Genomic DNA, 24,299 nt, shown 5'->3' on the forward strand with positions numbered 1-24,299 from the left:
GTCCTTACTGAATCATCAGAGCTGAACAGGTGATGGAGAAACAGGTTTACCTTTTAGGTGACATGAATGAGTTGAAGGGAAGTTATGAACTGTTTCTGAGAGACAAATAACACCAGGATCCTTTTCTATGTAGCTGACAGCTGGTAACTGTGCAGGAGCGGGTCTAGCAAAGGTTTGCCAGGGGGCCAGGTAGGGCATTAACAGGGAAAGGGGGCACAAAGAAATACTTTCTTATTCTCATTTAAAATGTCTAGCTTTTAAAAAATAATTATCTGAATCTTACAACCAAAGCTGTCATCTGATGTAAAATGTATAGAAATCATACATTTACCAACAAGACTGTACATCACTGTTACAACAGTGTTTGTTTTCGTTCAAAGGCTTTATGGCTTTTCCTATAATACCTGGTGGGTCGGTCTCTAGTCAAAATGCCCAGGCCGATTTTTTTGTCCCAGTCCAGCCCTGGGCACGACACGCAGTGAATTAATCTGAGAAGGTGCATTAAAAAATAAATGGCCGGGCCAGCGGTGCACATCGCAAATCAGCTCACATAGACACATTAGTTGTGCCTCTTCTTAATGACAGTATCTTAGCTAACAACCCCAACTACCAGATTCAACTTGTAATTGGCTAAAAATAACTTGAGAGGGACGTTACTAGCTTTTTCAAGCGATGTTGAAATTTCCACATTCCAACACTTCAAATGTTGTGGGGGTCAACGTTTGCAGAACTACAGATGCAGCTGGAATCCACAGCTGTGCGTGTTCATGGAGCTTGCATTTTCACCTGCTGGACATCACTACCTGACAAGTTTAACTGTCTTCAGAGGCCTTATTGACAGTATTTGGCTCTACATGTTTGTGTGAGCAGATTTTCTCTCACATGAGTGTCCTCAGGTAGCCGTCTGAACGTTGGACACTCGAGACCTGTGTCTCTGAGTGGGAGACCAGAGATCACATTAACATGTGTATCTCTGTATTAACAAACATGCCATATTGGCCCAGTTTATTTTTCTTATCATTGTTGTGAGGACACCATAAATAGCATTTGTATTTTCTGTTATACAGTTCATTTGCTGTTCTTGTTATGGATAAAAAGTGTCTTTTTTTTGGTTTCAAAATAGCTGATAACTATTCGCTGATAGCTGCCAACATCTGCGAACAAATATAATCCTTTAAAGTAGTTCTATATAGTGTGTAACTGTTAATATAGAGCGTTATTAAATTTATTGCTAATGCAATCATATGGCACACCGACTTCTGAGGAAATTTTAGATGGCACTCATCATCAGAAAGGTTGCCTACCCCAGTTTTACATGAATCGACATTTATCTTTTTTTTTAGTTCTGAAAAGGAATTGATGGTGTGTTGGCACCGTCTACTGGGGTTTAACCAACCAAAATGATTGTTTCTGCTCCCGGTGCAGCTGTGTTTGGATAACAAAAATCTGTGCCTGTGATATTGTGTGTGACGGGGGAATGAAAAACAAATGAATAAAAGTAAGAAGGGTGATTTATTGTCACCCCATCGCTTTTAAATATTTGTTTCGCAATAAAATGAAACAATGGAAAGAGCAGAAATTACATGACTGTGGAAGTTCGGTTTCATCACAGCGTGAGCACGAAGACTTTAAGAATAATTTCACAGGATTTCTCAAACAGCCTGTTTTTAACCTCTGGCACAACATTAATTAAAGTAGAACCTGAATAAATAAATATTTTTTCTTCTTCTGTGATTCCTGCAGGGTAGCCGAGTCAGTTCGCTCAGTTGTCACCCAGACATAATGCTTTGATCCCACTCCCTCTCAAACGAGACACCTTCTGCTCCAGCTGCATGGAGCTCAGGGCCCTATTTCAGGAAGCCGGTTTAGAAAACTCAGAGTGAAAAACGACACTCACGGTTGAGTAACCCCGAACTGTCCAACTCGGAATATTCCGTTTCAGAAAGGCTGATAACAATTAGTTCAATCAACGCGGAGTTGCTACAACCCCAAGTTAAGCACGCGCACGAGGATACATAAAGCCCCGATCAGTGGACCATGGAGACGGAGGGAAAGAAGGCGTGGTCGACGTATTTCACAGCGCTCGAGGCGGAAATTCTGATGGCAGCATATGCCGACAGCATGCACATCATGCAGAAAAAAAGTAACACAGCCGCAGCTGCAAAGGAAAGGGAGCATGCATGGCAAAACATAGCTGACAGAGTCAATGCGTGAGTGTTAATTTAAACACTGATCTAGGGATTTCCACCCATAACACGTTATTTTATCATATGTCATTCTATTTATTATGTTATACATTTTATTTTGTGACGTGATGTGAGCGCAGGTGCAACCCAACAGGCCCCAAACGTTCCTGGCAGCAAGTAAAAATGAAGTATAAAAACATAGTCCAAACAGGTAAGGTGTAATTGTATTATGAGCCATAGTGCTTGGTCTGTGTGTCCAATGTAAATCAATTGCAGTTAGAGGCTACAGTAATATACCACCTGTAAGCACATATTGAAATTATCTGAGCACATCACAAGTACACATTTGCCTACTCTGTATGCCCAAATGTGTGCCGTCACAGCCAACAGAAAAAAAGCGGAGGCCCGAAAAACAGGTGGGGGTCCTCCACCACCACCACTCACAGAGGCTGAGCAGTTGGCCCTCAGCCAAAACAGTGGGCGCCCTGTGGCTGAAGGCATCTCTGCGGGGACATCCTCTGTGGCAACAACCCCACAAGACACAAGTGCCTACATAAGGGGTAAATCCAAAACAATACATGGCGTGCATACATCCATTCTGCACAGTCACCTTGACCAAAATGAACTATGTCGTAGTGAAGTTACTGTCCTACTGACAGAGAATGACAGTCATCAAACAGTTAGGTGAATAAACAACACTGAGACACTTGGAAACTGTTAACGTGCTGCACGGGTGAGGGCCCAGGGAGAGACTCACACACACCGAGCTGCAGTGGTACGTCTTTATTATGAGCATAGCAGTGTCCTTTAATTTTGCATACATGCGTGTGTGTGTGTTAACCTCCCACAGGGTGAGCTCCCTGTTCCCAGAGACAGAGCGAGTAGTACATTCCGTACCTTTCCCAATAAGAGTAACATATGAACATATACCTCAATGCAACATAAAGCTCATAAAAGCGTTTCCACCCTGACACCTACTGATTTTGCCTTCCCTCAGTGTCGGTTGTCTCTGAGAGCATACTGACAATGAGGTGTATGGTGATTGGTATGTCTGGTAATTGCCATTTGCGCCCACATAAGTCATGAGTGACCTGTATGAACCCCATATACTTCCAGTTGATGGTGATGGTGTACTGCATCTGGTGCAGCCCCCTGTTGAGCCAGACCGACATGCAGTTGTGAGTACTCGTAATACTCCACAGACTACATGTGTCAACAGTAGAACAGCAATGTTGTTAAATGTCTCCACCACAGGCACATGATGACGAAACAGTGACAGCTGCTACAGAGGAGGCCGCAACAGAGCCACACTATGAGGTATACAGCGTACAGTGGAAAATATAACAACTGACGACAATGTGGTACTATGATGACACCATGGACTTACTATGTCCCCGGCAGAGTGATGCTGGAAATGAAGAGGAAGAGGGTCCAGCCACTCCTACAACGAACCTTTCCACAGTGGGTTGTTCAGCACTGATTTACAACCAACCTAAGTAGGCATGTACTATGGATGCCAATGCTATGTCCTTTGTTGCAATAGCTCCCTGTGAAGCAGCTGTATAAGACATATCTGGCCAGGAAGATAAGAAAGTGCGACATGGAAATGGTGCACCTCCAGCTGCAGATCCAAAAGTCGAAGCTGGAGATTGTACTGCTGGAACAACAGTTAAGGGTGGGTGGAGTGATCATAGATGGACGAATCATGTCAGTGTTTGTACAACATACTAATATACGCATTTATTCTTTGTGTACAGGACATACAGGGTGACCAATAAAGGCAGTTGACCACAGTATCTGTGTATTTGTCATGTAACATGTTGGGTTGACGGGTCACAGGAAATGGTTGTGGCATATGGTGTCTCTGACTGCTCTTCCATCCTGTACGTTCGTGGGTGGGTCAGGATGTTCATCGTGTGGATCACTGCTGTTGTCTGGTTCAGCTGGACACTATTCACCTCTAATCGTGGCAATGTTGTGTAGGATCACACATGCCACAATGATGTCACATGCCCTTTCTGGGGTGACCCTGAGTCCACGAAGGCACTGGAACCGGGCCTTGAGCATTCCGATGGTCATTTCAACTCTGCCCCGTGTCCTGCAATGGGCCAGATTATAATGCTGCTGTGGGCCCGGTTCAGGGTCAGGGTAAGGGGTGAGCAAATAGGGTAGACATGGGTACCCCCTATCACCAAGCAGGTGGCCAGTGAACTCTCCTAGGACAGAAGAATACATGTCAGTGCAAACGTCCCTGTGGCAATTGGTCTCTGTATATTTCACAGTTACTTCGACCCACCATGTCCAAATTTGGTGCTCAGTGTACATTCCCGGAAGATTCGTGAGTCATGTACAGAGCCTGGCCACTTGGCTTCCACATTTGTGATGATGTTGGCAGCATCACATATGATCTACCCAGTGCAGAGAACACATATTAGCATCCATTACCATGATGCCATCACTTGTTGGTGTGAAATGCTACAGGGAATTATGTACCTGTACATTGATGCTGTGGACGGACTTCCTGTTCACATAGTCTCCTTCATTTGCTGAGGGTGCAATGATTGGGATGTGGGTGCCATCTATACAGCCAATCACGCCTGGGAACCCTGGAAATTTATGTACCATTTGAGTGGTAGTTCACGTATCACCACATCATGCATTGAGTTTTGTTCATCCTGATACCTGCAATTTTGTGGAATCCCTCTTTGATGAATCTTGTGGGTCTGTGACCGGGGAACACCACAAACGAGTGCAGGAGACGTTTCAGTGCTACTGTAACATTCCTGACTGCCCGACAGACGGTAGCCTTGGAAACGTGCTCAGCGTCACCGATATTGTACAGAAAGCTCCCGTTTGCAAAGAAACGGAGTGCGGTACAAAGAATATGTAATGGACTGAGCGCATGTCCGCGATGTGTCACATGCGCAATATATGGCCTGAGGATGTTATGCAAATAACTTATTGATTGTGCTGAGAAACGGTAACGTTCGCACAGGAAATCATCAGGTAATGATAAGATGTCCATACGCGCTCTGATCACTCTCTCCCGGCGGAGTGCTCTGCGGAGAATTTGGGCTTCAAGATCTACTGGCTCTTCAAGGAAGGGACACGCCATGTCTGACACTTCCTGCTGTCAGGTTTCCGACAAAGAGGCGGGGTCAGTCAGGGTTAGTTGTAGTAAACCTGCTAGGGGGCAGGTTAGCTTCACGGCGTGTGTCGTCATAGTGACTCACCCAGGCTTCAGCTGAACTCGCTTTGTGAAACCGAAAACCCTGAGTTTTCGTTAACTCAGGGTATACTTACTCAGTTTTTCCACTAAACCGGCTTCCTGAAATAGGGCCCAGGGCTGCGATGATGGAAAATAAAGAGTGCTGATCCCTCTCAAAGTGCTTGCTCTGGGTAACCTTGATAGTAGCTGCGAGTGGACCGGAGGGTGGGGAGTGCAGGTAGTTCGAGCGGAGGGGGGTTCCATTTATCTTGTGGTGCAGTGACGGCAGCAGGATTTATGGGGCTTTGGGTGTCATCCCGTGACAAGGTGCACATTCTTTCCGTGCATTATGGGCCCAGATGATACTAGTTGGAGGCTCCCTGTAAATAACCTCGAGGTTATGTCTTTTATTGAGTTATACATTGTGTTAAATTTATGATTGAGGTCCTATGGAACACACGGTGGTGGGGAAATGTGTTCGGCTTGCTGTTCCAGTGATAATGTGAAAACAATGCTGCCAAGCCAAGTGTTAGCCACAAACATCTGCGGAAAAACAAAAGCGGAGAGATGAGCGGAACACAAGAAGACCTGTAAAAAAAAAAAAAAAAAAAACCTGATGCAAAATATTGCCAGAACCAAGCATCATCGCTTGCCAAAATCAAAATTTTGATTATCAGCAATTTGTGTATCCATGGTTACTTTGCACTTAATTATGTGTTGACACTGGATAACATGACGTATGCAAGGATTACTGGAACACTAAAACCACGAGACAGTGAAAGGGGGAAATACCAAAAGATGAATAAAACATCTCACATACTAATATAAGTAGAAACTATTAAATCCCACAGTGCTTGATTATTCATCAGTGCAACATAATAATAATATGGATAGACATAAAGCATAAAAGTTAGATTTTTTGGACATTACGCTCCATGTTTCTATGTTTATAATATCACATTTACATAATTTCTAGCTGTTTGTGGCAGGTGTGGATCAGCGGATCATGCAAACATTGAACCTGCAGTGCTGCGTGATGGCCTTAAGCCTCTTTCCAGGATTGGTTGCTGAGCCTCTTTTTTGCTTCCTCATTTTTAGGTCCTAATCAGTGGTTCTCATGAAGGTAATGACTTAACCTGCTTGGGAGTTCATGACAGTTGGTCTCTGGTCTTTTATCAGAAAGCATTTCAGGAACTCAGCTTTTGTTTCATTGTGTTACATGTGTAGTATTCTCTAGTATAAGCTGCATGTTTTGCGGTTCTATTTGGTCTTAAAAACCAGAAAACTAATGTAATTCAAAGGTTTTATAGTTAGGCCTGTAGTTTGTAATCTAACCAGTTTAAAATGTAATATGCTGTTGACATGAAATATGCTTATATTTTCACACTTTAGTTTAAAATAGTTCAGTGTTTTTAATTCAGAAATATGAATCCACTCTTGTCTTACCACAAACTGTCTGCACACTGACAATAGGTCTGATTTAGCAATCTATTTTGTGTTGCTGGCTTAAACTTTTATTTAAATTGTTAACTGACCATTGCAGCCACAAAAACCATTCTTCCACTGCAGCTACGGGAGCCTGACACTCTTAATTGAAGAATTCAATTATTTCATTGCTAGTTTGGGCTCTCGAGTTACTGATTTGTGTGCAAAAGCAATCAAAGCATTTCTCCTGGCATATCATAGATTCAGCAGAAAAACAGACATTACACAGTTTCACAGCATAATAATTACACAACGAATGAAAGCTAATACAAACCCACATTTTAGCAGTCTTGACACTGAGCTCTGGGGCACCTCGGTACAAATTCTCTGATGGAATATAAAGAGATCTGTTACACGAGCTCCTTTGTTAAGGAAAAAATGACTCATTAGCAGGTCTCGCTGACGTGTTAGCTAAGCACGCTGTAGTATCGACCTCCTGCAATATTTTCTGCAGCTCCTCTTCTCTCCTCTCGCCTCACTAATCCAGTGATGCTGGAAAATACAGCAAACATTTTCTCAGATGGTTTATAAAGGCTGCCTTTGTTGACCAGCCAAGAAAATTTTGGATCGGATCACAAATGCATTTTAAGCACGGCAAATGGATGTATGACATGCTTGTATAGGCCCCGAAGTGCTTACTCAGGCCCGTGCATTCCTAGTGTCAAGGAAATTCTCGGTTCTCGAGAATCTAATGAAGACAGATTTGATAGGAAAATTGATCTTTTAAAGCCCCGGATCTGCACTAGTTGTGAGGAAAATATCCACTGGGTTTTGTCTCACAATGAGATTTCCACAGTTTGAAAAATGGGACACTTGTTCTGAGAAAATAAGTCTGTGTCCAGCATTAATTTATTGGCAACCTAAGTCCTTTACTCATTTATTATTAATTAGGTAGAGGATGTTCTCATTGTGTTTTTACTGTTACCTCTAATTAGTTTCTAATACTGCTCAGCGTAAAATAATAAGCAGCTGTGTCCCTCCATGAATACAGTGTGGCGTATAGAGACGAGAAAAAGAGCAAAAAGAGAAACACCCAAAATTTAGAATTTATTTCCATCACAATGACGTTGTTGGGAGTGTCAAAAATTTTGTCCAGTTCACTTAGCAGATCGTGCTAAGGAAGCTTTTCCAGGGAAACATAAAGAGGGATAAACTGTCGTTTGGCGAGATGCCTGCTAACAACACGACCTGCCAAACAACCAAACAAGTGGAATTTCACAATGTCTTCCCGATACTTAGGAACGCCCTGTCGACACAATCAGATGTAAGCGCAGTAAAGTAAGTTTTAGTTTGTCTCAGCTCTGATTTACTTTAGCCTCAGTACACACTCAGCAGACACACCAGGCATGTATCTGGAGATTTTAAGGGGAAACTTCCATCTCAGTTTTATAAGACATTGATGCAAATCAGATCTGCATTGACCCGACATCCTGAAGGCTCGGTTGAGCCGCGCGGGCTGCAATCAATACGGCCACACCAGATCGGCTTTAATGCCACAGGTCTGTGTATTACTCAGCGAGGGCTCTGATTTATTCCCACAGAAACGCCTTCTTCCTGGCAGCTTTAATTAAGCGCTGAGACAGCCAACAACAACAGGGCAAGGAGTCCCAGTCGGAGATCAAGCAAGATACAGAGCAGCGTCGCAGACAATCCTTTGAAGTTATTGTCATTAGGCTTGACTTGATGCTGCCACGACGACCACAACGCACTTTGTCATTAGTGCATGTAAAGCCGTCTCCAGTGTCTAGCTAATGGCATTCCGACGCTAATACCTCCTCTACTTTAAAGATAACAAGAGTCAGATGATTGGCCACGTAGCCTTCCAGTAATATTTCACTCCATACAACCACAGAAGAGATCTCACCTGCTTTAATAACCCTTAATGCCCGCTCTTTGTCTTAATTAAGGCAACAGTTTGCGTCAGTGTCCGTGTTTGTAATGTGTTTGCATCTCCACTGGTTACAAACAGCAGGCCTTGCTTTTAAAAAAACAACAAAAAAACAGTTTACCCTTTCTGTTCCTCGTAAAAACAGATGTTTAGATAGTCGCCATCCCAAGCACACTTTGCGACTTTCGTTGATTTAGTACCGGCAATGGCTTTTAAAAGAGACTGGATGAAGTAGGAGGTCGCCAGGAAGTCAGGAACACATCAGTATCCAATTAGACGCTGTTAAAACTGGGAACCCTGCGTGTAGAGTTTGGCAGAAGTAGGGGGTTAAACCGTTTTTTTCCTGCTTTCGTGTCAAAGGGGGAGTGGAGAGTGAATAATCCCTGCTGTAGCTTGGGGAGTGACGGGCGATGGCGGTCGACGTGCAGTTGAACAAAATTAATTTTGGACGCCTGTTGTCTTAGATCACATCAGGCTCAGACTTGCCATGCTTTTACAGACATTTTAGAGCCCTTGTTTTGACTTTCCTTTGACACTGAGTTACTTCATGGCAAAAGACCTGCACGCATCCGCATTACAGATATTCTTGATTGTGACCATGCACGTCGGTATTATGTGTAAAGACGTAAGTAAAGAGAAAAGTGGAAGATGAGGTGAAGACACCAGAGCTGACATTTAGATGTGAGCTCCATTGAGCTCAGAAAGCTCTTCCCGCTTAATAATCTTCAAACTTTGATGCCTCCTTTTGTCTAAGCACTTTGGCTAATCTCCTCTTTTCCGTGAGATCCCTTTGAACAGTGGTAAACATTTATCTGAGGCAAACTTGTCTTTTGGGCGAGTGATGAGCTTTTGACATCAATTTGTGTTCGTTAGACTGCAGCAGTTCTCCCTCCCCCAGAGATCAATACCTCCGCTCGTCTCTTTCTGGCTGTTCAGCTTTACAAGCTGTAAAGACAGATAAAGTGAAAAGAAAGAGAGAGCTGGAGATTGAAAGGAGAGAGGGAAATAGAAGTGGAGGGAATCACAACAGCCAAGCTGCAGAATAAATCTGGAATTGGTTTTATTACTGGAGCATGACTTCCTTGATGTTTTCTGCCTGGACTATGTGATGTTTTCAGATCAAGGTTACCGGACTTTCTCTTCTATTGTAATTCTATAAAATAAATGCTCCTGAAAAATGTTTCTGACTAACGGGGATTTCTAACTCTGAAAGCAAGCATTTATGAATTGCCAACGTTTGAAAATCAGACTTCTTTTTTCTTTTCTTTTTTCCTCAAAGATAAGGAGCTTGTCAAGGGAGGGCGAATCATATATTGTATGATAAGGAATCTTTGGAGAAGATTAGGCCTTTAAATGAAGGGTTCACTACCAAAACATTCAGTGTAATAGAAGTCTCCTGCAGACTGATAAAAGCATTCAACTAGAACCAAGCGAAGACTATTTCCGCCTGCTCTATTTATGTATTCAGAGCTTTTGCTCAACTATTTTATTCCACCTTCTTTTTCTTCTTTCTCATCACTGCACACACAGCATGAGTCTTCCTGAGAGGAGTGAACAATTAAGGGAACAAATTAAGATCATGAGATTTTATGACACACTGAATAACCTCTATTCTACTATCAGATGTTGTTGACCCAATGAGAAGGCTGATGTCAGATTTGAGTGGTAGCATCCACGCTGGTTTTCTCCATCCAGGCAAGAGTTTTAGGACTGTTTCCAAAATAGAGGGTTAAATATTTATTGAAAACAGAAAAATGCTAAATTTCTTTGCTTGAACCAATGTTAAGGTGGACTTGGATGTGGCTTTTCCAGATTCAAAGCTGACTGTAGGGCTGGAAGACATGGCCTAAAATCCATATCGTGGTATAATTTGAAGCATGTGCGGTAATAATAAATGTTCTGACAGAGAGATTTCTGAAAAAATAAAACGTACAGCTCTGCTATCACTTCCAACATACATGAAGACAGAAAACTAAACAGCAGTGACATTTTTAGGGTTGCTGAAGTTGGACTAGCTTGTATATAATGATGTGCTACGTGATTGCTAGCAATATGTTAGCATAAAATAAACAGTGAAGCTGGAGGATGAACGCTAACTTTTCCCCCCTCGATAGTATTTAGCGTGAGGGTTCCTGATGGTTAGGGACAAATGAAATTGTAAACAGACCAAAATGTCAGTCAGGAGAAAAACTGAGACAATCCATCCACAATACGAGGTTAGTCATTAATATACTGCAACAACATGGGAATAGAGCAGCTGCGAGAGAGTTCAACATTAATGAATCAATGGTACGGAAGTGTAGGAAGCGCAGTTTTTGACTTTTACTCATATTCCAAACGTGCTTCGTCTCTTCGCTATTACTGTTGCCCAGCATAATTTGCAGATGATATTGCTTGCAGCCGCTTGATAGCTTTTGACCAAAACGGGCACAGGTTGATGACATCATCAACATTCCCTATCGTGGTAGAGAGGTATAGTCAAAATCTCTACCATTGGCCAAATCCATATCGTTTCTACTGTATAACGTTTATACCGCCCACCCCTAGCTGATTGTACCCACTCAAGACCACACTTGTGATTTGACCAGGCTCAGAAGTAACTCTTTACTCAAGCTGATTAAAAGGAAAAAGAATTAAACATTTGATGTGCATACAGCAGATGATTAGGGCAGTAATTTTGGTCAAGACCAAGTGCTGACTAAATGCTCCACTCAGAGACACTCTGAGTGTAAGACACAATGTAACAGAGACACACTCGGTGAATTCCTGGGTTAAGTAGTGAGTTTAAGGTAGTCATGGGTAGAAAATGGATTGGAAGTCAGAACAGTACCAGAGCATGGCAATAAGAAGTCATGGCCATGGGAAAAGAGTACCAACACGGAAAGAGTGAAATCCCAGGAGGAATGCCAGACTACCAATAATGTTTTGGCATATTTTAAGCTGACTATCTGCAGCATCATTTCCACATTTGTGATTATCAAGAAATCACAATCAATTAATTTTTTTATCTGACATCCAAAAGCCTTAGTTTTAAATAAATAACCTTGGTGTTGATGTATTCTGTGTAGAAAAGATTTAAATGAGATATGGGTGTGGAAAGCGACAAACTTGGGTATACCTAAAATTATTGGGCCATTTAATGGAAAAATGACTCAGAACTACTGAGTGTGCATTGTATTTAATGCAAACACCCAGACATTTACCTGTAGTGTAGCGCTGTCACTGATTATTGTTATTATAAAAGAACGTTATTATACTGATACGGAAGTTAAGTGTTGGTTGTGCTCTTAAAGTAGATTAATTATAGTAAGTATCGTTTTAAACTTTCTTAAAGCTTTTCTTGTGTTTCCTTAAGTTCTCTAAAAATGTACACACTTTGATAACAAACAACAACCATACAACAATTCAAAATGACAGTTTAACGGCCGACAACCCTCAATCTAAAATACACAATGTGAAGAAAGGAGGAACTCTCATAACAGATACTGCACTTAAAAATGTAAAGACACAAATTATATGCAGGGAATCATACTTTGTATTTCAAAAACACACAGAAATATGCCCCAAAACAAACTGGACAATTTTTAATTAAAAAAAGGGGGATGATTTATCCATTTACTGCTATCGTCACACGACCTGACTCGGGTATAAAGGCAGAGTAAAAAAATACTTTTGCATTTGTGTCAGGATTCAGCTCCTATTCTCACACAGCAAAGGCACGATGAATATTTGTGTCAACTCATCCACCCCGACAAGTCAGTGTAATGCAATATGTTGTAACAATCTGCAACATCCATTTTGCCGCCACACCTATCGAGAGCTCCGACCTGAAATGTCATGACAACGGAGAGCTGAAAAAAATAAAACAAAAATTAATAAGCTGAAGCGTTTCATTTTTATTTGGAGCGATTATGAGTCATTCACGGAGAGAAATGTCATGACTGCACTCGTGGAAACTCAACTCCAGATGAGAACGCTCTGGCTCACGTCGACTCCAGCACTAGTTTGCAGACCGAGTATTACGCTGACAGCGTATGACTGTGATAGAGGGTTTATGAACTGCACAGCTACATAAAACTGCACCATGTCAAATGCGGCTTGTGTGTAACCCACCGACATGTGCGCTGAAGGCATTGCGGCCTGCGTCCCTCCCACTAAGCCTGCTGGGATTGAATCTGGTTTCCCACCATTTCCTCCCCATGTGTTTTACATCATTATGTGAGCAGCAAACAGCGAGGAGACAACTGCTCGTACCTGCAGGGGCTAACCAAAACAGTTGGAGGAGCTTTTATTTTGGAATTTGATATACACCATCTAAAACAAGTGGCCATGCTTTGAAGGGAACCTGGCATGAGAGTAAAGCACAAAACTGCTTCCAGTTACAGCAATGAGTCACACAAAGGCTTCTTTGCTCTGAATAATTGTATTTTTGAGGATGTCATCAATATTATATGAGGTATTGACCGAAGGTATGTGCTGTTTTTCTCCTCTGAGAGACGGTTTCGATGGATGTCAGCCTGCAGCAGTTAAGGAATAAAATGACACATGAAACTGCAGCGGCAACACATACGGTTGCTGTAAGATTGGAAATGGAAAAGAAATGGGGCTTCAGGTAATCAGACTGAAAATGCTGCGTCTGCATACTCTCTAATGCTCGACCGCTTGCCAAACTGTTGATTCCATGTATTTTTTTTTTTTGCCTTCACATTTCTCAGCAGAGAAGATCAAAGGGTCCTTGCAACGCCTTTCAAAATCCTCCACAACCAACCCCACACTTTTAACAATTGAAGTAATTGGAAACAGATAGTGTAGTTACAGAGTACTGCGTGGATACTGTGACTGTCAGCACGGAGGATTCAGAGATTCACAAAACAAGAAACAGAAAGAACACTGACCCTTGATTTCAACATCCTGCACATCCTAATCAAAGGATGCTTACTCTGGGACATCGTGTACCCAATGTTAACGTTTTAGGTTTTTATTGCAGCATGATTTAAAAAAGTTCCCCATGTTCAATTCGGTCTATTTTATATGGTGTATTTCCAAGCACTTTAAGCTGGTCTTAAACAAACAGAAGCTAAAACTGCTTGTTTCAGATGGTGGATGAACTAAGGGCCTGCATCAGCACAAAGTAAAAAACTAATAAATATAATAAATGCAAATCTGGCTTTCGGTGAAAGAGTGCTGACCTTAAATAGCACCAAAAACAACGTCTGATGTCATGAAAATCTCAAGACATGGATTGTTTCTGCTAAAATAAATAGAGTTTTAGAACAAATGGCCCAAACAAATTATAACAAATAACACACACATGGATTTAACCTCTTGGCCGAAATATTCACTTACTAACTCAGTGTATGGCAAAATGTTTCTATTTAAGAGTCGGTCGGTTTCTCTGTGGCGCCACATGAGACTATTCCCCACAAGATTCAGTTGAGGTCTCATTTCTCTCCTTTCTGTTTCTACAGCTTCTCCCTCACTCCTCTCTTGGCTGTTGGTGGACGGCTTTGAAACGTCGAGAGTGCGCCTGTTGATCAGATACCCTTATGACTAATGAAAAGCGTCACGGAACTGACAGCAAGATTAATGAAGTATCCCAGGCTGCACTCGCATGCGGCGCACTGGGGCTTTTCCTGCAGGGCTGCTGCCGCTGCTTAACTGCTATTTATGGTGACAAATAATGCCCCATTCTGCCACCGACACCTGCGAGTCAAGGTTAAAAAACACATTCTCCACAGCCAGCGTGCGGTTGTGGATGACATGCTTAAAGGGGTGGAAGATAGAAGGCAGGGGAGGGCAAAGACGAACAGAAAGGGAGAGCAGCAGCTTCAGATACAGAATACACTTATTTTCTGTAACTGGGCTCAGCAGGGGGATCAGGGAGATGGTGGGGGGGCGGACGGGGAGAAAGGGAATTCAGGATTAATTGAAAACATATGTGCTGTGCAAAATGGCTGCAGCAGTAGAGCCTGAAGGCAGTGATTGCAGGGAGGAATCTCTCACAGCACTCGAGAACATTTATTATATTTGATTCTGTTTTTATTTATTTATTTTTCACTCTTGAAGAGGCAGCTGATGATGTCACCAACCGTCTGTCTGTCTGGATAGATAGTGTGTGTGTGGGTGTGTGTGGGCAGATATCGCTTTGATCAAGGAAAGTGTCTCATTTGTAGTCGATACTGGCGGCCGGAGCTCAGGAGCGGTCAATGCCGTCTGACCTTCAGCAGCAGCAGCGTTACAGTGGGCCAGTCTGCGTTTGTGTGTCTGTGTGTGCCAGAGCAGAGCCAAAACCAGGCAGAGGTTAAGCATGTCTGGGAATAAGAAGCCACACTTACACTATGACATGCATAGTCACACACGTACACACTGGTACGGTCCTGCTCAGACCGCAGGGAACATTTGAACTTTAGCTGTGAAGCCATACAAACACAACACATCTGTGAGGAAGCACAGGTGTAAATAAGCATGCTTCTTGTATACAGTATGAAGTCCATGCTCAAACACACAGCCACATGCGTGCAAACATGCACATGTATATACAGTTTGTCTTTGCTGGCATGTTTTTACAGCTCAAAAAATTGTTTCCACATGAGTTTAGTGAGGCAAGTAAGTGAAACATATTACCGTAGCAGCAGTCACAAAGTATTTTATAAAGTCAATACCAAGCAACCTCTGGAGCTGGATAATGTAGACAACACAAATATAGGTTCCTGCGCTACCAGGATTGACCACTGAAGGTTGTCTCTGACAGTGAGTCAATCAAATTAGAACCACTAAAAAACATGTTTGCAGCCTTTAAAAAAACCAAACTTCCCATCTGGATTTTGTTAAAGCTTAATGTTAAGGGCACTTTGATAGGTGTCAACAACTCTAACACGTTTGTGATATGTTTTTTGTGTTTTGGAGCATTTAAATGGCAAGTAATATGATTTACCTGCCTGTCATTTACCACTAATTATCTGCTTTTTTTATGGTCTATTTGATTCACCTTTTATTGTTCATTTTATTTTATTTTCACTTGCTAAATACGGGACAGACTTGACTGGGAAAAAGAAAGGGGAGAAAGGAAGAGGGAAAGAAAAACAGCGGGGAAGAGGAAAGGTGTTAAAAGGCAAACAACAAAAAACAACAAAATAAGCAGAATAAATACATATATCAATCACCTGGATCACCTGTTAAGAAAGAAAAAAGAGAAAACAAGCAGAAGAAAAAAAAGAGCAACATAATAAACAACATCATGATGATCTATGGGAATATCACAGTAAATACTAAATATTAAACATTATTGTGCAGCACGTAAGATTGACAGCGCACTTTGCTTTGAGGTAGCAGCCAAAAAGGGTGTAGTTTGTGTGTGAGCACCCGTGTGTATACCCGTGAGTATGAGCGCACCAGTTGAAGAGCCCCCCAGGTGGCTCGATGCACTGGCGGCACCCTGCGCCAGGGCTGGGCCCCCATACACCCACCGCCCACAACCCCGGCAACACACCAACCAGGACCCAAGCCCCCAAGGCCCAGCCAGGGCCCCAGCCCAGAGATGGAGCACCCCCAGAACCCCACGCCCGTCCCGGACCCACCCAGGGTCAGCCAGGCTACCAGGTCAGTAAGCCCCATCCATCAGCACAGACCCTCCCCTAGCCCCGCTGCACGCAGCCACGAGGAAACCGTCACCTAAGAGCCATTTTCAGCAGCGGGCATTTCCACCTGCTGCTGGCTGAACTCCAGGGATTCTCGCAAGGATTTAAATTCCCGGTGAAGAATCTCCACCAAGGACAGCCTTGCATCGAAACTGGACAATCGTTTGTCAATTGACTCCAGTATGTCGGCAATATCTTTGCCGGCTGGCGATGTTGTGCCGGGGGAATCTGCCGGGCCACATCTTTTCGACGACTGCGTCTCAGATTTGGCCGGGGAAGATGCACTCTGAGCCTTCTTCATTACGAGATCCTGGAAGCACTGATCGATGTAATCTTGGAGAGCCTCTAAACTCTCCCCATTGTTCTCCCGGGTGTTGGAGATGATTTAGACAATATTGTTAGTTATAAGACAATTGATAAGTGCATTTGGTAATACTGAAGCTTAAAGGAATTTGTTCAATTCTAAACTACCATTCGCTTTAATTTTCCGCCAAAATCTCCGGAGTCTGACGTCAGTTACAACATGAGTCGCTTAACTTGTCCGTCCCTTCCGTGTTAATTTTCTGGTAGCATGGTGTCCTTGACGTATCCTGTGTTAAATTGGCTGACGCTACTAAAAGTAGCGTATAGAGAGAAATAAAGCAGCACAAGCACTGAAGCACACTCCCCCCCCCCAATAATTATCTGCTAATTTCATCTTACATTAGTGTCATGTCTTACCTCACCTGTGTGGAAGGAAAATAATTTGGCCACATCATAAACAAGTAAAAAATGTGTAAAATTTGTTTACAAATTTTGGGGAAATCTGCATCTAAAAGAAAAGAAAATATTGGCTGATATCACCAGATATCAGTAATAGTCTTAAAACTCTAGTGACTTCTGCTGGAGGGAACATTTGTGTATGTGTGCAGGTACACAGGTATAGAAGGATACTCATTGGTAATATAGCATAGCATAGCATCTTTATTTATAACGCACTTTACATCCAACAATGTTGACCAAAGTGCTACAAATATAAAACAGAGAGGAAACAGTTTAAATTACATATAAAATATCTTAAAATTAAAAATAATATAATTAATAAGAAAATATATTAAGAGACGTCAACAAGTCCTGCTGTGCTAAAAGCCAAGGTAAATAAATATGTTTTAAGACGTGATTTAAAAACAGATAAGGAAGGTGCCTGTCTAGCATGTAAAGGCAACTCATTCCACAATATTGGTGCTGCCACAGCAAACGCCCGATCCCCTCTGAGCTTACGATTAGTCCTGGGCACACTCAGGAGGAGCTGGTCTGCCAACCTGAGGGACCGGGAAGGTATGTATGGATGAAGAAGCTCAGAGAGGTACAGAGGTACAAACATTTAAAAACAAATAAAAGCAGTTTAAAACAAAATATCTTTGAGAGCGATAACAACAACAACAATAAAGGCCACTCAAAGAGCTAACAGTATCTGAAGAATGATGAAATATTACTCAGAGCCCTATGACATGCATGAATGAGTCATTTTGTTTGCTCAAACTGCAATCAGCAGTTCTCTTTCTTAATGCTGACATGCTTCACAGATCAGAATTAAGGCAACTTGTGAAACTAATAACAGAGGTGCAAATTAAGTTGTTTTGCAGATCACATCTCCAATTAGGTGAGACTAAGCTCTGGCTTCCATTGTGATATCACTAAGGTGTAACTGCATCATGTACATTTTTACACACTAGCAAGAAAAAAGGAAGATGAGTCCCACCTTATAAGATAAGATAAGATAAGATAAGATAACCTTTATTAGTCCCACACGTGGGAAATTTGTTTTGTCACAGCAGGAAGTGGACAGTGCAAAAGTTATGAGGCAAAAATTAGAATACAATAAGAATAAATACAGTACACAGCTGTACAGAATAGAATAAAATAATATACTATATACAGTAGAATAAAATAGAATAAAAATATACAATAAGATAAAAATAGAATACGAATGCTATATACAACTGAGTAAAAATACAACGATGCCAGAAAAGATTATTGCACTTACTATTATTGCATATGTGTGGATGTGTGTGTTTGTTCAGTTAAAGTCTTTGTTGTGGAGTCTGACAGCAGTGGGGAGGAAAGACCTGCGAAATCTCTCCGTCCCACACCGTGGGTGTCGCAGTCTCCCACTGAAGGAGCTGCTCAGTGCTGTCACAGTCTGCTGCATGGGGTGGGAGACGTTGTCCAACAGGGATGACAGCTTAGCCGCCATTCTCCTGTCACTCACCACCTCCACTGGGTCCAGAGGGCATCCTAGAACAGAGCTGGCCCTTCGGATCACCCTGTTCAGTCTCTTCCTGTCCCCAGCAGAGATGCTGCCGCCCCAGCAGACCACACCATAAAAGATAGCAGAAGCCACCACAGAGTCATAGAAGGTCTTCAGGAGTGGGCCCTCCACCCCAAACGACCTGAGTCTCCGCAGCAGGTACAGCCTGCTCTGCCCTTTCCTGTAGAGGGTGTCTGAGTTATGAGTCCAGTCCAGTCTGTTGTTCAGATGAACACCAAGGTACCTGTAGCTGTCCACAGCCTCAATGTCCATACCCTGGATGTTCAGTGGTTGCAGTGGAGAATGCTTGTGCCTGCGGAAGTCTACCACCAGCTCCTTGGTTTTACTGCCGTTGATCTGGAGGTAGTTCAGCTGGCACCAGTCCACAAAGTCTTGAGTCAGTCCTCTGTACTCCTTGTCGTCCCCATCAGTGATGAGGCCGACTATTGCAGAGTCATCAGAGAACTTCTGCAGGAAGCACTGGGTGGAATTGTGGGAGAAGTCTGCAGTGTAGATGGTGAAGAGGAACGGAGCCAGAACCGTTCCCTGTGGGGCCCCCGTACTGCAGACGACCCTGTCCGACACACAGCCTTGAGTCCTCACATACTGTGGTCGGTCGGTGAGGTAGTCCAAAATCCAGGTATTCCACTAACACAGGCAGCAAAGCTATAAGTAGCAGCAGAAAGCGAATTAAAAGCAAACAATGTTCATTCACAAAGCTCGCCTCAGCCTGGGAACAGTCGTGTTTGTTAGTGTTGGAAAGCCCTGCCTAACTCTTTTACACATTGACATCAGGTGTAAAAGCAGGACCCATGAGTCAGATGTCAGATGCGCCAACCTTTTTCTCTTTTCCCAGCTTCCAAATGAGCTTGGCTCATCTGTGTAGTCTAACACAAACAAGTGGAAGGTTAATTTGCCTGAGGCAGTGTAAAGTAAGTTGTTGACATTGTGGTGTAAAATGAATCTTGGGTTGAGAACAGATTTTTTGAGAACCGTTTTTCATTTTTGGTGTAACAGTCTGTTGCCACTTCCCCTATGAGGGGCTGCTGACAAAAAGCCTACAACAGACAAATCTACAACATTTTATGACAGTAACAAAAAAAAAACAGAAAACACCAAAAAACATGGAAAGCAGCAATCACATGTTAAATTTTACCCCAGCCCTCAGCCTGTAGGGTGCACTGATGATTTCGTTTGAACCACACCAGAAATGCAAGGCAAAGTTTGAAAAGCTAGACACTTTGTTTGACAGGACTTACTGTTGTTTAGAAGAGATTTCTCATCACCTAACAGGGCCTTTTATGCTGCTGCTAAAGTAGAACTTCAACCAAACTGAATGTTACACGGAGTTTGACTACATGTTGTTTATGTATATTTTGGTCTGTGTGTGATGACAGTTCTTTTGGACACCTGTGTATGTGTGTATGCATGTGTGTGCCTTACAGTAGCACACCTGGACTGCAGAAAAAAGGCTGTAAAAATGATACATATGAGTGTTTGTAGGTTAGGCTGTAGTAAACGGAGCAGAGCCTGTTCTCAGGTCCACAGGGTCAGATACTCCAGTTTTATTTAAGCTGCTGGCATCTCAGAAATAAGCACAGGGTGTCTGGTGTCGGTGCTGTGCAATCGTAAGATCAAGCTTTCTCACAGCTTGTCGTATGGACACTCGGTCGGATCCCCTCTGTGGCACATTTAAGCCAGACTGTATGTGAAAGATGGGTGTAGCCTCTGGGTGTGAAAAGTGGAGCCAAGAAGAACCTTAAAGTTCTTTTCTTTCTAATGGCACCAAGAGGTGACTCCTCGGGTTGTACAAACACTTTCAGTTGTAGAGAAGTCTTTGAGAAAATGACCCTCAGCTCCCTTGATGTGTGACCTCAGTAAATGCTTTCCGTATGAGTTTATGGGCTCAGTCAAAACAGGATTTCATTAACTTTAAGTTAATATAGATATATTAATTGAGCATTCCTTTCAGTGCTCGGGGTTAATACTCTTTTTGTGACTGTCTGTGAAAAGCGCTTAATAAATAATCTTTACATACTTAATGGGCACATTTTAACCTAAACCACAAGCTTCTATTAAACCTTACATCAACACAACTGATGCTCACAAGTGGATCATCCGAAGTATAAAATCAACCAAATCTGAAAAAGTTCTTAACTAACCCCCTCAAAATTTAAATTATCAGCATTAACATCAACATTACCATGGTTATTTTGTCACTTAAGAAATCAAAACTAGATGATGAATCTGATATCAAAGTGCAGATAAAAGGGAGGCATTTCATATAACTTGTTTTGACTGTCCACCTACCACCATGATGATATGACTCTTGAAAGCTTACCCAAAAGGCAATTTTTGAAGTTTTCTCAACTGAATCATCATAAAATAGATACAACAGTCAAATTATTGATGCTTGTTTCTGTTGTTCTACATCACAGACTTTAAATTGGTGGAGGTTTGAAACTGATACTGATATTCAAAGTAGCAGGAGTAGCAGTAGCAGTAAAACTATTTGGTTGTGGTTTTCAGCAGGCCTTTAATGCACTTTTTCAGTCCTTTGCGTATGTAATAAGTTAACAGGGTTCAAAAACAGTGGAAATATAGGGTTAAAAAGTCCAATTTCAACCCCTGACCTCAAAGGGACTTTTACTTGAAATATTGTCATGGTCTGCCTCCAAAAGGAGCCTTAGTTTTCCACTTTTAGTTTTCCGCTCTGCAGCTTAGTACAAGATCCATAGAGGCTGGGGTCTATCACACCAGGCAAGACCCCAGGTGCAGGCTGTGTAAAGATGCCCCAGAGACAATCCAGCACATAACAGCAGGGTGCAAGATGCTAGCAGGCAAGGCATACATGGAACGCCATAACCAAGTGGCCGGCATAGTGTACAGGAACATCTGTGCCGAGTATAATCTGGAAGTCCCGAGGTCAAAATGGGAGATGCCCCCAAGGGTGGTGGAGAATGACCGAGCTAAGATCCTGTGGGACTTCCAGATACAGACGGACAAAATGGTGGTGGCTAACCAACCGGACATAGTGGTGGTAGACAAACAGAAGAAGACGGCCGTAGTGATCGATGTAGCGGTTCCGAATGACAGCAACATCTGAAAGAAGGAACACGAGAAGCTGGAGAAATACCAAGGGCTCAGAGAAGAGCTCGAGAGGATGTGGAGGGTGAAGGTGACGGTGGTCCGCGTGGTAATCGGAGCACTAGGTGCGGTGACTCCCAAGCTAGGCGAGTGGCTCCAGCAGATCCCGGGAACAACATCGGAGAGCTCTGTCCAGAAGAGCGCAGTCCTGGGAACAGCTAAGATACTGCGCAGGACCCTCAAGCTCCCAGGCCTCTGGTAGAGGACCCGAGCTTGAAGGATAAACCGCCCGCAGGAGCATGCTGGGTGGTTTTTTTTATATATATATATATCTCATCTGGCCTTGGAAGGACCCCTCAGGACCAACTGTAGATTTTTGGTTCCCTGCAACTACAGCCATTTCTCTAAAATGAATTTCAGTTCTAAGGTGCTCTGCAGAGGTACCGCTGCAATGCAAAGTCCGGTGAGAGATCTAAAAATACCAGCAGTGCTGGAAGTGGTCCAACAATACACAAGGAGACGACCTTGAAGGGAACAAACTTAAATCCGGCAGGTTTTCTATTGTATAGGTGGAGACCTGGAACTTTCTGATTGCACCTTCTATATGTCACAGTGAGTCTTTTTTTATATTTGACTGTGGGTAGAGTAATCTATAGATTATTTTGTTCCTGTGTTTCATTTCTAGAGACCCTGTGTGGGGTTTTTTTTTTGTGTGTGGAGAGTAAAGAGGAAAGCAGCAGAGCAGCAGCCTCATATTATCTCCTGTTGAGTCTGATTACAACCAGCCAGAGAGAGAGAGAGAAGGGGAGAAGAAGAAGAAGACAAATCATGAAAAAAGTAATCGAGAGAGTGACTAAGTGAAAGGAAAACAAGAGAGAAGTGAGAGAAATGCAACAGAATGACTTTCTAGGAATGAGTGTGTAGGTATTTGAGAGAAAACAAAAGAGGAAAAAGAGGAGAGCGAGAAAGACAAACAATAATCAGTCTGGCTACTCAATGCACATAAGTAACTGTGATACTGTTGCCTCACGGCAGTGATTTCTTTAACATAACAAAAATAAACAGCCTGCAATTAAAGCAGGTGATTAGAGAAACCTGAATAACAGGAAATACAGTGGTGGGAAAAAGTCTTTGTCTCTTCCTGCTTTCCTGTGTTCTTATATGTTTGAGGAGCAGCACAGTGGTTATCACTGTTGCCTTACAGCAACATTGTCCTGAGTTCAATCCCACCATCAGGCTAGGGTCTTTCTGTGTGAGTTTGCATGTTCCCCCAGTGTTTATGTGGGTTCTCTCTGGGTACTTTGGCTTTCTCCCACTTAGAAATTAAATATCTGTGAATGAGAATAGTCTACGACAGCTGGGATGGGCTCCAGTGCCTCCTCACAACCCTGAAAAGAATACATGGAACAGAATGGATGGATAGATTCATATGTTTGGCACGCTTAAATGTTTCAAATCATCAAACAAATTTAAATATTAAACAAAGATAACACAAGTAAACACCAAATGCAGTTTCTAAATGATTAGGAAAATCCAAACCTTCATGTCTCTGTTTGAAAAAGTGATTGTCTCCTAAACCCACGTTTGGTTGGGTAACCCTTGATTGCAGCAATGACTGCAATCAAGCATTTGCGATAACTGGCAATGCGTCTTTAACACCACTGTGGAGGAATTCTGGCCCTCATTATCTTGGCAGAATAGTTGTAATTTAGGGTTTTTGAGTGTGATCCACCTGTTTAAGGTCATGCCACAGCATCTCAATTGGATTCTGGTTAGGACTTTGACTAGGTCACTCCAAAGTCTTCATTTTGTTTTTCCTAAGTCATTCAAAGGTGGACTTGCTGGTGTGTTTTGGATCATTGTCCTGCTGCAGAACCCAAGTGTGCTTCAGCTTGAGGTCACAAATGGATGGCCAGACATTCTCTTTCAAGATGTTTTGGTAGACAGCAGAATTTGTGGTTCCATTGACCACGGCAAGTCTTTCAAGTGATGAGGCAGCAAAACAGCCCCAGACCATCACACCATCATATTATACTGGTAGTATGATGTTCCAAAATGTTGTGTTACTTTTACGCCAGATATAACAGGAATCAAACCTTCTGGAAAGTTAAACTTTTGTCTTGTCAACAGGATATTTTCCACATGTTTTTTTGGCAAATGTGAGACGACCCTTTAGGTTGCTTTTGGTCAGTAGTGGTTTTCTCCTTAAACTCTCCCATTGATGTCATTTTGATGCAATTTTGGCCCAGTCTCTTTCTTTTTGTTGAATCATGAACTCTGACCTTACGTGAACCATGTGAAGTCTGCGGTTCTTTAATGTTGCTCTAGGTTCTTTTGTGACCTCCTGGTAAGCCACTGATGTGCTCTTTGGGTACTTTTGGTAGGTCGGTCACTCCTGGGAAGCTTCAATACTGTTAGATGTTACAGGGAGTGGAGAATTATTAGGCAAGTTGTATTTTTGAGGAATAATTTTATTATTGAACAACAACCATGTTCTCAATGAACCCAAAAAACTCAT

At 42.6% G+C, this 24,299-nt stretch overlaps 2 protein-coding genes across 2 annotated transcripts in view; one reads left to right on the plus strand and one right to left on the minus strand.

Annotated features, from left to right (window-relative positions):
• LOC308406282 (uncharacterized protein) overlaps window positions 1-4,199 on the plus strand; it is a 28,608-nt gene extending 24,409 nt beyond the window's left edge. Inside the window, exons 3-7 of the mRNA XM_080897189.1 lie at window positions 3,303-3,364; window positions 3,441-3,503; window positions 3,588-3,647; window positions 3,730-3,861; window positions 3,944-4,199. Coding sequence (XP_080753315.1) covers window positions 3,303-3,364; window positions 3,441-3,503; window positions 3,588-3,647; window positions 3,730-3,861; window positions 3,944-3,964 — 338 coding nt within the window. The 3' untranslated portion in view covers window positions 3,965-4,199. The remainder of the gene's footprint in view (window positions 1-3,302; window positions 3,365-3,440; window positions 3,504-3,587; window positions 3,648-3,729; window positions 3,862-3,943) is intronic.
• On the minus strand, window positions 3,995-5,333 carry LOC308406059 (putative nuclease HARBI1; the record flags this gene model as incomplete). Its single annotated transcript, XM_080896861.1, has 5 exons — window positions 4,869-5,333; window positions 4,680-4,792; window positions 4,483-4,594; window positions 4,226-4,402; window positions 3,995-4,146 (listed from the first exon to the last, which is right to left on the minus strand). Exons 1-5 carry the CDS (start codon window positions 5,299-5,301, stop codon window positions 3,995-3,997), a joined length of 987 nt encoding a protein of 328 aa, XP_080752987.1. The 5' UTR covers window positions 5,302-5,333.
• Between the last annotated feature and the right edge of the window lie 18,966 nt (window positions 5,334-24,299).

Source organism: Rhamphochromis sp. 'chilingali', assembly GCF_963969265.1.
Source record: "Rhamphochromis sp. 'chilingali' genome assembly, chromosome: 11".
NCBI lineage: Eukaryota > Metazoa > Chordata > Actinopteri > Cichliformes > Cichlidae > Rhamphochromis > Rhamphochromis sp. 'chilingali'.